Here is a 16946-nt window from a genome sequence, read left to right as displayed (position 1 = left end):
GCGGTAATCAAAAACAAGGTATCTAAAGAACCCTTGGAATATCTAAAGATTATTTTAATTGTATTTTATTTTAAGAAATTAATTTTAAAAGATAGAACAAAAAAAGTACTCCGCCAGCATGAAATAACAATAGAAAATGAATGCGGGTCATTTTTGACTCATGTTGTGCATTAGAAGGGGTGTGAATATGTTGTGCATCAAAGGCGGTTAAAGAAAAAAAAATCTCTTTGAAGATTCGGTACGTCATGACACGTCCGTATGGAAAGCGCAGCTAATTCTTTCGTTTCGACATGTCAGAATTGCTAATGTACTCTTTATATAATTACACGATTCCGGTATATTAATCTAAAGAGTTTCATATTTATGGGATACAGTTCTGTACCTTCTCTTAAGAAAGAGTAAGTAGGTAAAAAGTTTCGACCAGTCACAATTATCATCAGACAAGTTGAATTAAATTGTCAACTATTCAAAATGCAATGAAACTACTACCAATCCAAAAGACGTTGTTGTTTAGTATTAATTCCAGATTATTAAACTTCTAAATGTTGAATCCGCTCATAGCCGAGCTCTGTTAAAAAGTTATGCCATAAATTCCGATGGTCGAATTTACCTTTTAAATGTTGAATCCGTTTGCCCCATCTACATCCAAATACATTTGCGATGTCCATGGTGTCAACGTTTCCACTCAACTGCGAATGCATTAAAAAGATGCCGCTCGGTAAACAAACGTAAACGGTTCTTTTCTCGTCCAAGCGTAATGACGTCACGATCACGTCAGACGTTTGCCACGGTTGACATCTTCGCAGCGAGCCACTGCCACTGCATTATCCAATCACTTTTGTCCGGAGCTGCAATAGGATCTGATTTTTATGGCGCCGTCGGAAGCTCGTATTTAACATTTATCAGCGTGTTAGCCAGTGGAGATTGATTAAAAAAAAAAGTCACCGACAGCATCATCAACGGATTCAACTTTGTTGTTCGCTTGCCAGCTGCCAATGCTGCTGCTGAAGCTGCTGCAGAAATGTCTCTACAACACCAGAGGGAGGTGGTGCTCCATGGACCCCTTCCACTCTATGCACAAACTCACCCTGCTGCCAAAACCCCCCCCCCCCCCCACACACACACACACACACACACACACAAGAGGCACAGATAAAAACTAATAATAATAATAATAAAACGTTTTTTAAGTAATTTTAATTTTATTTTAATATAGTAGCTATTTTGTATTGTGAAATAGTAATGTTGAGTTGTTTATCACTAGCCTAAGACATCAAAAATAAAAAGAAATAAATAGTGTGATTTTGTTTGATAGTCTTATCTCCAGTACAACAGCCTTTCACAGACTTACTAAAAATAATGTTCGGGGTACAGGCCTACATGCACCGAATATGACAATGTTGCTGTGCAAGCAAGAGCTCCACACATTTTTCAAAGTGAATCTGCAAGGGTTTCTTTTTCTTTCTTTTCTTTTTTTTTGGCATTGTCTCATGTGGCATGACATGTCTGTAAAATATGAACATAGCCTATTGGTGACTAACAAGAGCGAGGTCACTGTGGTAGACATGGGACAGTCTAAAACTCAATGTTAAGCGTTTTAAAAAAGCTTAACGTGCCAGAAAATTGCAATCACTTGTCACCAAAATATCTGTGGACAAGGGTTATAATGGCTTTTAAATTTTCATTGCAGCAAATTTTTGGGGGAGTTTTGTGTTTTGAAAATTATTGGGGGGGGGGGGTTGTGTTGTTTGTTTTTGGTATTTTTAACTGGAGACATAGCACTGAAGGACTGCTGAGTGGTGCAATGCAGCTTTGACTTGAACGGACTTGGAGTGTCTGTTGAAAGGACACTTACTCAGCAGAAATTCTGCAACATGGTGCACAGTGAGAGCAGCACTGGGGACAGCAACAATAAATAAATGCCACTCAACATTTATCACGCTCAATTAATGAATAGCTCTCTTCTGTCAAACACCTTCTGTTGAGAATATAAAGACCGCATGACTGATTACAATGGCGCTGCTTAGTTTGCTTTATGTGTCGATATAAATAGTCAGGAGGTGTGATGTCCAATTAAAATGAAAAAAAATAGAGACCTTTTTCTCATCAGGATAACAAAAACACATACAGACTGCACTGTAAAAACACAACTTTTTGGCTCGTAATTTAAGTTGGAGCAATTTTAAAATATAAACTATCATTTATGGCAACAATGTTAGTACAACAAAGCAAGTTTGCTCCAAAACAATTTGTGGAGCTGTTTTTTCTTATATCCTTAAGTTGGCCGTAGCTCTTATTTCTTTGATGTGAGACATGGGAAAGCCAATATTCACAACAGCAAAACTTGAAATATTTAGTCAAATTGCCCAACTTCCATTTTTTATCAAAGTGTGTTGCCTTGAAATTTTGATTTTTTTTTGTCTCAAAAGGGTAAGAAAAATATTGCAAAATCTCAATGTTATTTGTTGCACATGACAATTTGACATTACAGTACAGATTTCAGCAAGGATCATGCAAGTTCACACATAAAATTACGTGACGGGCCGGATCTGGCCCCCGGGCCTTGAGTTTGGCGCCTGTGCTATCCACGTACTAAAAAATTAATCTAAATGCAGATGATCCCATTGTGTGCTGCCACTTTACAAAAGAAAATTGAGTGAACACTATTTTTTTTTCAATGTCATAGCCCAAGCACATGACATTGTATATTTATTTAACAGACCGTATTTTCTCATCATAATAGTAATCTTTAGTGGCCATCTCATTGTATATGCCGAGCTCAAATTACTCACAAGATGCAAACCAGTAAATATAAAGGATATTGCAAACCAGCAAAAATAAAGGATGTCTTGTCTTATCTTATCTTATCTTATCTTATCTTATCTTATCCACCAAAGACAAATAAATGCCTCCTTGTACTACACTACTCCTTTTTCCCATCTGGAAGAAAAAAAAACTTTCCGCAGTCAATGTAATTGTCTCAGTTCTCTTTAGTGCAAGCAAGGACATTAAAGAGAGCACTACTATATTCATTTGCACCCTGATGCTAAACAAAACAGCAGCAAACTCTCTCTCTCGTGAATTAAAGTATAAGTTCCCCGTTCAGCAAACTCTCATCTTAACGCCACTTAATAAATATTATCCACGCTACGTACGACATTAAATAATGAACTGTCGATCCCATTTCAATTGCCATTGCTGACCAAAACAGTAGCCAACATGGCACGTAAACAGTCTTTGAGATTCATTCACATGTGAACATGACAGAAATCATAATATCCCTGTAACATTATTTCATGTTATTCAATAAGGGAATCACGTAATAAGGATACAAATGGCCCGTGGGCTGGAATTTGGCCACCGGTGGTTCATTGTCAAAAGGGTAAGTTCAGTATTCTGTCCTCCGTTGCTTAAATATTGCATTGCCTATCTTGCCTCTCTGTGCCCACTGAGCTGACACACTTACTATAAATATGAGCCATAAGCACATTGTCATGCAGCTTTTCTTTCCACTTGCTTGGTGGTAAAACAACATGCGCGCGCACACACACACACAAGCAAAAAAGGTTTCTCAGCTGACCTGTGGGAAGCACATCACAGTCAGGAGCTTTCCCATTTCCCATCAAGTGTGCCACAGAAGAGCCATTAAATGAGACTGAAAGGAGCGCACAGTTCCATTATTATTGAAACCTTCTTTCTTTTCTCTGGGCAGTCTTGGATATGGCATTACTATTTTTACTTATATTTTTTTTTCTTACCAGACTTATGTTACATTCAGCACAAGAAGGCCCGCGAGCAGCCAGGCGGGGAAGATGGATGTCTATTTTTTTAAGACGCAAGACTTAACACAGTCTGGACTGTCAGTTTATGTGAGGGTTAGGGGGTTAACCACTCTTGCCACCCACTAGCACCATTCTTGCTGCGCTGAACATGTCACATTGTTTGGCAAACTGAATTTAGCTTTATTCACTAAGCATCATTTTATTCAATATCTTTTTCTTATCGCGCATTTTACCTCAGCAGTTCTTAGGCATCTTAATGACATATCTGTAACATGCACTGAACAAGGAAGTATGTGTTGCTCATCAACAGTGAACACTGTTAGCTAATGCTAATCTGGGCCTGCAACAAAACTCAATACAGATTTACTTACCGTAAGTCACTGAACATTCACGGCTCCACTGAACACAAATATTCCATCGCCCCCTTTTTCTGAAACTTCGCCCAACATTCGAGTTTGTGCCAATTACCAGACACAAACGCCACTAACGCTAATTAGTGCTACTTCGGCATGTCTGCTTAAGTTTTTAGCTTTGACATGATAGTGCTTCGGCCTTCACTTGAAAGTGACTCTTTCAACTCTGGATCTTTGCTGGTTATTTATTGAGTAACTCATGTGACCGCTGGTTGTGATGCGAATGATTCCCACTATTACATAACAGTGGGACGAAAGAGCAGCTCATGAGCGGCAGAAAACAATATTTTTTGATTGATACTTGGTGGTAAATTTTACACTCCAGCTATTTATTTATAACCAATATATTTTTTTTTTCTTGATTAACTGTGATTTTGGATTCCATTTCTCGTCTCCCCCACCCCAAGAGGTTTGCATGTACTATCTAGTGGGGGGCCACTAGATAGTACATGCAAACCTCTTGATAGAAAGGCATGGAATGCGTGCCAAGATGGCTCTGCCGCAGAAATGTGTCCCATCCCACCATGCATCTGGAGAATATTGATTGGACTTTTTTTGGGCACCTTGCCGCACACAGCGTCCAGGGCAGAAAAAAAGTGCTTTTTTCTCGATCCTTGTGGCTGCAAATCAGAATGTGGTGAGAGTTGCAATTTAGTAAATGCACATATTCAGTATGCAGTATGTGTACGGTACATATTCATGGTTCCAGCGGGCCATCGCACATTTGCAGAGATTATGTTGGGGGATTTGACACATAAACATATGCAATGGATGTGGAGCAATCTGTATTCTAGATGTGTTTGTGCATATAAAATAATCTATAATAGAACATTTTTGCATGATTTCTCACATGTCAAGCCAGATCACTGCTGCAAAAAATGAAAAGGGGGGGAAAAAAATAACAAAGCTTTACTCTAAAATGGAACTGCCCAGTTTAAATGCATATTTCAAATTATTGAAAATGAATGACAAAAAAATCAGGCTGAAAGGTGAGTCTTGCCTAGCGTATCATGCCTTTTGTTGTCTGTACATTACAGTTTTTCTGTAAACAGACTTCTCTCCACTGAAAGCATGGCAAACATCAAAAGCATCTAAGTATTGCAACATAACACTGATAGGTGTGCCCCAAGTAGCACTGATGAAAAATTGTGGCTCTATGTCCATCTGGGGTTATGCCTGAATGTTGTCCTGATTTGCCAAGCTCTTTTACATCTTGGTCGGTTAGTAATGGAAGTGTTGTTTTTCCATCTGACAAATCCTCACACAAAGCTCATCCAAAAGCCACAACCTTGCCCACCAGCCTTTTGGTTTCCTTGGCAATAAGCAAGCTAAATTCTGCTCTACTTCTTCAGGTGGAAGTGAGTCAACAGTGCTGTTGTGCACGTCGCCCCCGTGGCGTCCGAACGCTCGACGGGTTTGTTGTAGAGTAGAGAGAGATAACTAATGCACAATGTTACCCACAACAAGCTGCTCTCAATAGCACACAAGCACGCAAACCCATTGGCAGGCCATTAATGCCTATCGAAAAGACAACATGTATGCATGCGCACATACACTGATTCACAGTGCACACACACACACACACACACACACAAACACACACACATTCACACACACACACACACACACACAATAATAGCAACTCTGTTTTGGCCTTCGTGTGTCTGTTTATACTAGCCCTCTTCTTTTCAGTAAAAAGGATTTATTCATCTGTTTGTGTTTACCCTAAAAAAGACCCTTATTAGCCATTACAGTTTATTTACTCGACTGTAGATGGGATGCTCTAATCACATCTCTCTCTCTCTCTCTCTCTCTCTCTCTCTCTCTCTCTCTCTCTCTCTATCTATCTATCCATCCAAAATGTTTACATCTCTCTCTCTCACTCTCTCTCTCTGTAACAACATCTGTTGTAGATTTCAGCTACTTGCTATTTATGTTAGGAACTGCTTGATAAAATTGATTTGGATTCCATGGTTATCATCACATCCACCAATCTACCTACCTTAGCTTTTCATGGCATAGCATGTGCTTGGCAAAATGAATTTGGATTCTAAGGTTATCATCACATGATCTATCTATCTATCTATCTATCTATCTATCTATCTATCTATCTATCATGAATGGGTGTGACTCGAAATTGACCTGCTTTGTTTTACTGAGCACCATCATCCTGGTGTAACACATGACAGCACAATATGGATGTGGCATGTATAACAACAACACAGCTCTTAGTGTACTGCCCCCTTCCAACCGCAAAAAGTCATGTCACCATAGCAACGGGATGCAAGCTGCCTTGTAAAAGGTAATGGAGAAGTATAAATATTAAGAATGCATTGCGGGATTCTTGATCAAAAATAAGCAGACCGTTTTTTGTTGTTTTTTTTTTTTGTGTGTTGTTTGTCCACCAGCCGCCCGCATGGGGCTACTCCAGGACACGTTGACGCCTCTTTTTCTTACGTAATCGTACTGGTAGTAATTACCAAGCATTAAAAACGCTGCTATTCACTTTAACATTTGCTGTATGAGTCCACAAAGTTGCGTAACATCTCATTCCCATCCGCCGCGGGGAATGGACGCAGCCCAAATAGCAGGAAACAGGGGTAGACTGTATGCGGTTACAGATTGATCAGCATGACGACATAATGTCAAAAGGATGATCCTACCTGTCCGCAGGTTGAAGGAGAAGCGGGCTTCGACCAGATGAGGGGTGTCGCTCCTGGAGCGCAGTCTGCGGATTAATCGGCGGTCAGTGCTGTCCGGAGTGGTCGCCATCAACCCGGGCCAGGGTCCACCGGTGACTGCTCGCCGACTGGGGCGAGCTCAAACACCACCACCAGAGCGGCGGCCACGCCGGGAGGAAGATATCGTTGAGGAAGAGGAGGGGGATGGGGAGAGAGAGAGAGAGAGAGAGAGAGAGAGAGAGAGAGAGAGAGAGAGAGAGAGAGACACACACACACACACACACACACACACACACACACACACACACGCTAACATGTGTGTCTCTATCAGGGCAATTTACGGAATGACATTAATTGACTCAAGAAGTGGGCAAAGATCCTCAAACAAACATCCTCAAATAAAAAAAGGAAATAATTCACAACAAAATGGAGAGAAATTTCCCCGTTGTCTATTGAAAACATTTTTTTTTATCATAAAGCATTTTTGAAGGTCTACTTGATGTTAAATGACATTCAAAGTGCTGTGACGCAGCCAAGCGTGTCAATCTCTGTGTGTGCTTGTATGTTTGTGCATGTGTACAGTACATGTACATTTGATATTTATAGAAAATTATTTTGATGGAAGAAGCCATGTAGTATTGCATTCAGGAACGAGTTCAAGCATTCTTTTCAACCAGACATTCTTTGAAACTAATAGCAAACAAAATTGTAGCTGCTTGTATTGAACCCAGTGTTTTGTATAAATACGACTAATAAATATAATTAATAATAACTACAGTATTTATAAATATTACAATACGACATTTTATTATATACATATGCATATATTTTTACATTTCATTCTCCGAGAGCTATATGGTGTTCTATGCAAACCTTGCTGTAAATTGTTTAGCGTTAAAGTGCAATTTTAAAAAGATCCCACAAGAGGTCTCTCGCTCCTCCCGCTACAACTTTCAAAAGCTGCACGACACTTGTATGAGTAGATTTATGACGGTTAATTGAGGCTTTGAGGTTAATTGAGAAAAGTTAAAAGTTAGACAAGATCCAGGCCCATCGCTTGCCAACTGTGAAGGTCCCAAAGCAATAAAATAGAGTTAATTGGGTCGTGAACATATTTGCAATGAGAGCTCCTTGAGTATCGACCACTCGTGTTTAAGCAGCGTTTACGACACTCGAGTAAGATTTACGGCTGTTAGTTCTGGCGAGAAAAGTAAACAAGCCAGCCCCCTCCGCGGCTTTGCAAGTCTGTCGAGTTTGTAGGCACCAAAGATCTACAAAATACAAGTAAGTGCGTCTTCAACAGCAAAACAATGCAGTATCTTTTTGCTGCATATTCTGGTGAAACAATTCCCTTTAAACAGCACTTTATAAAAATGTTCTCCTGTCACTGACGCATCGAGTTTGTGAACATCTCGCGAGGTTTCAACGGTAAACCAACAACACAAGCAAAAAATACTGTTTCCCCAAATACAGGTAAGTTCGTCGTTAACATATTTGCATCGAGAGCTTGTTTACCAGTATAGACATATTGGTTTTAAAATAACTAGTTTTAAAAAGTTCCTCCAGCTACAGCGAGCTAAACTAGCCTTTGCCCGACTCCCGTAAATTTACATAATGCGAGATTGTATACGCAAATAAACTACAGAAATCAAAAAAGGTAAACGTTACTTTTCTCTTTGACAGACATCGCAACACCAACATTAATGCAAGTAATAAAATCAAAACAAAACAACAACAACACTCTCAAAAAGTAAGTGGAAGCCGTTCATGCTTATTGCGAAATTTTAGATTCCATAAATGATGTGACAAACCTGTTTGTTTAATCTCGTAAATCCTGTTTGGGCACATTTTTCCTTTTATGCTAGTAGGACGCACCCATAAATCAACACAGCACTTATTATGAAGAGTAAACGGGTGTCACATTTTCCTTTTTGTGAATACGGTATTACAAGTGCAGTTTATTTGAGTAAATCACAGCCCAAGAAAACCATCAAATTGTATAAATGCAATGTTCAGATGCACAAATTAGAATGGAGGACATTCTTCTGATGCAAAAACATTTCTGTTCCTGTGAACCTGCATCAACCATTTGTATGAGTGTTAAAGCCCTTATTATTATTATTTTCCACTCTTATTTGACCCTTCCATATTTCTAATCCAATTTAAACATTCCAACTTGAAGACATTCCAACATTTTACACCATCCAAGGCATTATTTTTTTCATTAGTTCATTTCAGTTTCCCTGAATTCCACATCCCCCTTAAAAAAAAAATCTTTCCCAACGAGACATTCGACAAAAAAAGTCCACATTCCTGCATTATTACATATTTTACATTATTCCGACCTCCTGCAACATTTCTTGTCATTTAACCGTTCCAATGACAAAATATTTTTCAAATTCCACAAGTTACCACAATAAAAAAAACTAAAATATAATTCCACAGTGTTTCAGCTCAGCTTCACCTTTTCTACATTCACATCATGTAGTATAATTTAGTTTTTTCTTTTTTTAAACCTCTTTTTCAGTGACAATGCTGCTTCAACGTCGAGCTATTATGTCAGTTGGCCTCCGCTTGTTTTCCAGTCATGCGACCAGCGGACCTTTGGCGGACAGCGCATGCTCCAGCTCAGGTAGAATCGCTACCAATCAACTTCTCGATAGAATATGAAAAATATTTTTGTGGTGATATGCCATCAGTCATGAGGCACCCCCCCCCCACACACACACACCCAGACTATCAAAGTTATACAATGTTGCTCATTTTATTGTGCGAAATAAATATTTCATCCGGTACAACTCAGCCAGAATTTTAGCTTCCGCAGATTGTTTCCCCCCACTCTATGCATGCCTGAGGATTTCATTTTAGGATAATAGTACTGTTATTCCAGCGACTAATATAGAGCAGTCGTAAAATTCCACCCTCCAACTGTAATACTTCCTATGCATAGTTTTATTCTTAAAATATCCCATCAAATATTCGGTTTTAGAAATGTTTGCTTGTTTTGCAGACATGTCGGAATTCCGAAAGGTCTTTTCCAAAGCCCAACACATTGCAATCATCACCGGGGCCGGAGTGAGCGCTGAGAGCGGAGTCCCGACATTCCGGGGTGAACATGAGAAATGGAGGAAATGGCAGTCCCAAGTGTGTCCTTTGTTTTTATGACAGATATACCTGTATCTTTGCCATTTTTTAAAAATAATTTGTTTCTGGAACGGCAGCCAGCAAAGTTAGAAGCATTATTTGTTGCATATTTAATGTTATTTACGTTATGCTGCCTTCCATTTCATTTCCATTGAAGCAAACGTTGATGAAAAGCACTGCAATGTATCCCTTGGATTTGACAGGACCTGGCTTCCCCAGAGGCTTTCTCCCGCTACCCGTCACGCGTGTGGGAGTTCTACCATCACCGGCGAGAGGTGGCGTTGAGCAAGAAGCCCAACGCGGCGCACCTGGCCATTGCGGAGTGTGAGGCCCGGCTGAAAAAGCAAGGCCGCGAAGTGGTGGTCATTACACAGTGCATTGATGACCTGCACCAGCAGGCCGGCTCCAAACATGTGCTGAGGATTCACGGTGGGTGGCCATCTTGGACTGAAAAACAAGACTTCAAGTTGTTTGTCACTGGCAAATTGGAGGCCTGAGATTCAAATATCAACATCAGTTGTGTTGTCAGGAAAGCAGTTCAATTGCCTGATGAAAATAAGTAAATATTTCTTCCCACTGCTTCCATCTGCAGGCAGCCTGACGGAGACACGTTGTTTGAGTTGTGGCGATGTGGACGTCAACAGGCGCAGCCCCATATGTGCTGCTCTCAAGAACAAGGGGTACCATGCACAGCCTGTCTGAAAACCAAAAAACCTACTGCGCTTACGTTTTGCATTTTCCCCTCCCTCTTCTTCTTGTGTAGCTCACCGGACCCGAATGTGGCCGATGCAAACATTCCAGTGGATAAACTGCCAAGGTGAGACTAGTTGTCCGATTTTCAAAATTCTTGGTGTGTTGTACTCAGGGTGAAGTGGCCATTCCAACCATACTCAGCATTTTGTCAGACTGTCATTTTTGGGAAATCTTGTCATGGTGCTACTTTTATACTGTGTTTATTGGAAAATATGTTTATGTCCATCTGCAGGTCCCAAAAAATTCTTTCGACTTTCAGTTTCAACATGCAAACACGCACCGTATCTAATAGTTTGTTAGATAGGTAGACCAGGACAACTGAATAACATAGACATGTGCTTTGTGCTTGGCTTGTTTTGCCACGCTTTGGAAAGTTAAAGTTACTGTAAGTACAGCAAAGGACAGTTCACCCACAATAATGTTAAATTATCATCTCACTAACAGTGTCAATTTCAATTTATCTTGTTGTTTTCTTAATACACTGCTTGTTTGGAGCTCATTAGGTTGTTCTGTGAGACCATATAAATGCAAATTTCTGTTTTTGTTTTCGTTACTTACTCAAGTTAAGCACTAGAGGGCAGCAGTGCTCTAAAGATGGATTTACCGTGCAGGTCCAAAATGACAATTTTCATGTAGTATGTCAAGTGATATATATCGGGTATGGAATGTGTTTATATTGACAGAATACAGAAAACAACCATGTAACTCCATAAGCATTAACACTGCACAGTGCTAATGAGGTTAAGTAACCATATCCAAACCTCACGATTATCACTATATGAACCTCATGATACAGTAATTATCACGATATTGTGGGGTGGTTAGTAATTAAAAAAAATGTTCACAATACTATATAAAAAACTCACATAAAAATCTCATATTGAAAAAAAAATGAGTTACACGCTGGTCGACTGGTGAGCATGTCTGCCTCACAGTGCAAAGGTGCAGGGTTTGATTCCGGCTCCGACCTTCCTGTGTGGAGCTTGCATGTTCTCCCCGTGCCTGCGTGGGTTTTCTCTGGGTACTCCGGTTTCCTCCCACAAGGGGAGTTGCGGCGGGTGCTGGAGCCTATCCCAGCTGTCTTCGGGCAGTAGGCCGAGGACACCATGAACCGGTTGCCAGCCAATCGCAGGGCAGACAGAGACGAACAACCATCCACGCTCACACTCACACCTAGGGACAATTTTGAGTGTTCAATCAGCCTGCCATGCATGTTTTTGGAATGTGGGAGGAAACCGGAGTACCCATGCAGGCCCGGGGAGAACATGCAAACTCCACACAGGGAGGCTGGAGCTGGAATTGAACCCGGTACCTCTGCACTGTGAGGTTGGCGCGCTAACCACAGGACCAACGGGCCGCATGTCCCATTCATACAGTTCTAATTAGCTGAGGTCATAATTATACATAGAGTTCAAAGACATAATACATTTAATTTGGTTCAGTGTTAAATGTGTTTCTTTATTGACAGTGACTACACGCCACAAAGCACAATTAGTTATAATGTACCCATAACTTATTGGTCACTGCATCAACAAAACTGTTATCCCACATGAAACCACAAAGCAGCGCACAAGTGCTCCTTGCCAAGAAACAGACTGATTGCTCAAAGTATACCGGTACTTTATGCTTGAACGTTCCTCACCTAATAAACCGCAGTGTGTATAAACCTTTGTTCCCGCATCAATACTGGTCATGTAGGAACTTGTCTTGAACAAATTTAATCACCAGAAACTTTACTGTGCTCTTAACAAGGTGTTCGGAAAGCGATTGCAACGGTCTGCTGAGGCCGAACGTCGTGTTTTTTGGGGAGACGCTGGACTCTCACCTCCTGACCAAAGTGGAAAAAGAACTAGAAATCTGTGATCTTTGTCTGGTGGTAAGTAGTGTGGATGTTGTCTTGTTACTAATGAACCAAAATGTAATTGTGGCTTTGATTTTGGCCTCTCATGATCATAAAAACATTCTAATCGGAGAAAAACGTTTCGTGTGCCGAACGACGCGGTGTTTCCCGACATTGTGGAAGCGCCTTGAATGCACCGTGTTGCAGAGTTGCAAGGACCCTTTATAGCTGCTTGCAGCTCTAGTAAGAGTCTGAGCAATGACCACTCCTTGTTGTTCCTGTATAAAGTCTTCTTCTCCTTATTTTTTTTCTGTCAATAATTGCCTGGCAAAGTGTTACATTTTAAAATGGTTTTACATGAGCACAAAAAGAGTGGGTTTGTAAGCGCCCTCTCCAGAGGTGTACTGGAGCACTGGCCCGGCACGCTCAACCTATGGCTACGAAAAGCGGGAGGCACGTGAAGCGCCCTGAGATATGCAAAAAAAAAAAAAAAAAAGACTCTAGGTTTCCCTAAAATATGCTGGAAGTGAACCATGACTATTTGAATGTACAATTTTGGCCAATTCTTGCACATTAGGGGTCATACTTGTGCCCTATTGTGAAAGACGGTTAACTCGATTGACTTCAAAGTTGCTCTGGACCATCTCAAAACTTGGGACAACCACAGGGAAAATTTAGATTTATTTTGGAAATTGTTGCATTTTTTTTTTTTTGCCTTTTTTATAGAGGTGATATTTTAACAAACTCATCCTAGAGAATTCATCCGATTGTCTTCAAACTTTTTGTGTTTCATCCAAAGATGTGGAAGATGAATTGTTATCGAAAGCTTTTTATTTCATCTTACCCTGTTGCCGTGGCAATGCGCTGTTTACAAATAATGCCTTTCTTGAGCTTCTAAACATGGTTGAAAACTTTGCACACACGGACCGATTTTCCAAAAAATGGCTCGACAGTGTTTAGTTATAATTTTTTAAAATGTATCTGCGACCCAGTACCAAGTGGCCCCGGCTGCAGACTGGTGGTTGGGAACCACTGGCCCTCGCCCATTATATAACAAAAAAAAAATATTTTAAACAGTGTCGTGTAGTAGATTTCAGCCGTTTTAACTACTACTCAATGTTGTTACCCTCGAGGTGGGTACGTCGTCAATCGTCTACCCGGCAGCCATGTTCGGCCCCCAGGTGGCATCTAGGGGCGTCCCGGTGGCAGAATTTAACCTACGAGCAACACCAAAGTCTGAGTACTTCACGTAAGTAGGAATCAAAGAACACACACGAGTGGATCAAATGATGCGGGAGATGTTGGCGTGACGACATCTTCGACACCATTGGCCCTCGGAGCGGCTTAGATTTGTTTTATTTTGGTGCAGGTACCACTTCCAGGGTCCGTGTGGAACGACGCTGCCCGCAGCCTTGGCTCCGCACAATTCGGAGGTGGTCTAAAGACAAAAGAGGATTGTCACCGTTGTTTTCTATTCCAAGTGTTTGCCTTATAAGCAGTTCTAATGGCTTGGGTGTATAGAATGTAGCTCTGCAGATCTGTCAATACTTGAATATAGCGCTCAGTCCATGGAAATGGGCTATTTTCTAACTATGCAGATTGATTGATGATTAAGGTGGAGGGAGTGTTACACATGCAGTTGTTTGCGTATACAGCCATTTCTTACTCTGTTTACAATATTACTAGACAGTGGAACTACCAGTTTGCTCCTACTGGACATAACGTGGAATGACTTCATACATTGTAGACTCAAAACTGTCACCATCATGAAGCATTCTGTTGAGGCGTTGTTTTGAGTAACCTTCCCAACCGTCATTCATGTTAACTCTGGGATGTTAATTCCGGGAAAATGAAAATCAAATAACGGACACAAAATGGATCAAGAAGGTCTTTGCAAAGTGTCGTCGTCCCTCGGCGTTAATTGCTGCTTTACTTTTTTTTGGGGGGGGGGACACTTGCCTTTGGAGGTTCCGCTGTACAGTACCTTGGCTGTTTTATTTTCTGATAGGTGGCGCAGGGTAGAATGTAACGAGTCGTCGTCGGTGTAAGAGGAGAACATTTCTTGCCTCGACCAAATGTTTGCTTTAAACTTTACAGGGCTATAGTAGCTCACGTTACAGGCGTTTATTCTCAGGCTCATTGACATCAATGTGCTGACACACTATTCGTGTTACATTCACTTTATTCTTACAAGCAGGGTAGATGGCAGCGAAATTATTGCTTTATGTTTCTCTTAAATGATCATGCACACTTTCTTACCAGATTACATGAATCAGTCATTTAATGCAATTATTCCGAAAGTGATTAAAACATTTAATATGCACCTGCTGGTCTTGCATTGTTATTCTATTTGATGTCCCCAAAGTGAGCCACAGAGCGATTTTTAATATCTTAACCATAGTACTGTAAGAGACATCACACAATGACGAGGAACAGTTTTCTAGATGATGTTGTAATGTTGTAATTTGCCACAAAAGAACAAACACTTTTTTTCAGTCAGTCGGCTAGCCAAAAACTAATGACCCATTTACTCGTCTCACTGTGTTTTAATTTCACAAAGGATGCATATTTATATCGGATCACACAGCACCAATGAACATGACTAGTGACATGCCCAACAAATGCCCTGTGGCCGCACTATGGTTTCTTGGCGCAACAAAAAATCCAAAATGGTATTGTGTGGTTTGTTCTGCCTCTAACGAGAAGAACTATCCGGCTGTAAACTCCATGGATGGACGCACATATACAGTCCAATATAATGTGAGCCCGTGCATGGGCAAATATTGATTTCCTTTTTCTGCGCCTGACTGATTATCATGTTACTGGCGAGACGTGAACCGGAACTGTTTTGTGCTGCAGACACAACATGAAGATCATTCTTAACTTAAATGTTTTTGTTCTTTAATTTGGTGATAATAATTGACATGATATAAACAGTGTCGTTGAAAAGTGGGGTCGCCCAGACTATATCATGTTTTCTTTAGTTTTTTTCCCGAAGAAAGGCAGCTTTTTTTAAAGCACATTAACAATACCTAGACTACAGGTGTCAAAGTCAAGGCCCGGGGGCCAGATCTGGCCCGCCACATCATTTTCTGTGGCCTGCGAAAGCAAATCAAGCATGTCACGTTCCAGGATGCTTGCTAAAGTCTGAACCAACATTTCAAATTGTCATATGTAATTCACAATAACAGTCATTATACTTGACTTCTTATTTTAAAACAAGTCATTCATCAATTTGTTGTGTGCTGTGTATGTAATATGTGGAGGGGATTCAACATTTATATGGTTTCCCAAAATTCATAACGGCCCTTCAAGGGAAACCCTAACTAGAGTGTGGCCCGCGACAAAAATGACTTTGACACCCCTGACCTAGACGATATCCCTGATTAATTTATAGCCATTGAATTTTTTCTTCTTTAAAAAAATAAAATAACATATTCAAAGTGATCCCCATCTTGAATGCTTATATATTGTACATAGTGAAAAACATATAATTAAACATTAAGTTTCCGTTTTAAAACATTGTCGAATATCATACTAAAAAGTAACATTTGAAAAAAAAAACATTATTAGAATAAATATAGTACCGGTATTTAAAAAAAAAAAAAAGAAGAAGAAGCTTTTAGTTAGCTGACTACAATGGATCCCACTTTTTTATGTATTTTAAATGAAATGAAGTCACATTTAAAGTGATAGTTGCTCCACTTAGCGGGGAAGTTTTGTGAATTACAGTCAAGTCAACCAAGTGATGGGCTTTTTTAGGTCACACTATGGTACCTTTCGGTAAAACCCAAACAACAAAACGATATACAGCATAGCGTACCATAATGTGGGTTTGTTCTTAATAAGGGCGTTTAAAATAACCACACAAAGTGTCAGCTGTAAACCCATTGCAGGTATTTTCTATTTATAGCACGTCACAACAACAACACTGAGAGGGAGACGGGCGCGGAATCCGACTTATCACGCGCGCACACTCGCACAATCTTCTCAGACTGTCATCTTGCTAACCTTACCTTGAACCGTGTGTGTGTGCACGCACGCGTGTGTTTAAAACGACTCGGCTGCCATGACAAATCCTTACAGTTAATCCCACTTTTACCCCCATCCTTTTATTATTTTGGGACCATTGTGATGCCATCTTTGTTTTTGTCCTCCAAGAGTTCTGTGACACAAAGACAGAACAATTGACTGTAATTTTATTTTTTTTTTAACATCCAAACAGAGGTGTGCATCTCTCGCCCACCGTCTGCCACGCAATGCAAATAGGGAGGGAGTTGTTGTTTCTAAAATGGGGGCCCAGGTGCAGGCTAATCTGTTCTAGTTCGCCACT

General features: G+C 40.4%; 2 protein-coding genes across 6 annotated transcripts in view; one reads left to right on the top strand and one right to left on the bottom strand.

The window, feature by feature from the left end:
- Window positions 1-7098, bottom strand: part of LOC109521236 (phosphatase and actin regulator 1-like) — a 44006-nt gene extending 36908 nt beyond the window's left edge. The window contains exon 1 of one of the 3 annotated variants that reach the window (XM_019878943.1): window positions 6859-7098. In XM_019878943.1, the coding sequence (XP_019734502.1) occupies window positions 6859-6967 (109 nt within the window). In that variant the 5' untranslated portion in view covers window positions 6968-7098. Of the gene's footprint in view, window positions 1-610; window positions 725-4153; window positions 4304-6858 lie in introns of those variants that run through there. The other 2 variants (XM_019878945.1, XM_019878944.1) reach the window with 2 other exon arrangements.
- A 789-nt stretch (window positions 7099-7887) lies between these two features.
- LOC109521238 (NAD-dependent protein deacylase sirtuin-5, mitochondrial-like) lies at window positions 7888-14936 on the top strand. Of its 3 annotated transcripts, none has more exons than XM_019878949.1 (9): window positions 7888-8160; window positions 9375-9508; window positions 9887-10020; window positions 10224-10449; window positions 10613-10700; window positions 10784-10837; window positions 12526-12649; window positions 13747-13862; window positions 13983-14936. In XM_019878949.1, the coding sequence occupies exons 2-9, from the start codon at window positions 9409-9411 to the stop codon at window positions 14053-14055; spliced, it is 915 nt and encodes a 304-aa protein (XP_019734508.1). In that variant the 5' UTR covers window positions 7888-8160; window positions 9375-9408; the 3' UTR covers window positions 14056-14936. The 3 variants fall into 3 exon arrangements, with proteins under 3 accessions (XP_019734508.1, XP_019734507.1, XP_019734509.1); XM_019878948.1 differs by having other exon boundaries at window positions 7891-8160; window positions 9404-9508; XM_019878950.1 differs by lacking the exon at window positions 7888-8160 and adding an exon at window positions 8263-8349 and having other exon boundaries at window positions 9404-9508.
- The last annotated feature ends 2010 nt before the right edge of the window (window positions 14937-16946 follow it).

This window comes from Hippocampus comes, unplaced genomic scaffold, assembly GCF_001891065.2.
Source record: "Hippocampus comes isolate QL1 unplaced genomic scaffold, H_comes_QL1_v1.1 scaffold85, whole genome shotgun sequence".
In the NCBI taxonomy this organism is placed as follows: domain Eukaryota; kingdom Metazoa; phylum Chordata; class Actinopteri; order Syngnathiformes; family Syngnathidae; genus Hippocampus; species Hippocampus comes.
The sequence above is the reverse complement of the archived record's forward strand: the minus strand, read 5'-3'. Positions and strand labels throughout refer to the sequence as shown.

Bases quoted from the DNA above. Each gene is read 5' to 3' on its own strand.
- LOC109521238 (XM_019878948.1), top strand. The intron at 9,509-9,886 runs GTAGAATCGCTA...CTTGTTTTGCAG, and splicing joins CAGCGCATGCTCCAGCTCAG to ACATGTCGGAATTCCGAAAG. The intron at 13,863-13,982 runs GTAAGTAGGAAT...ATTTTGGTGCAG, and splicing joins CCAAAGTCTGAGTACTTCAC to GTACCACTTCCAGGGTCCGT.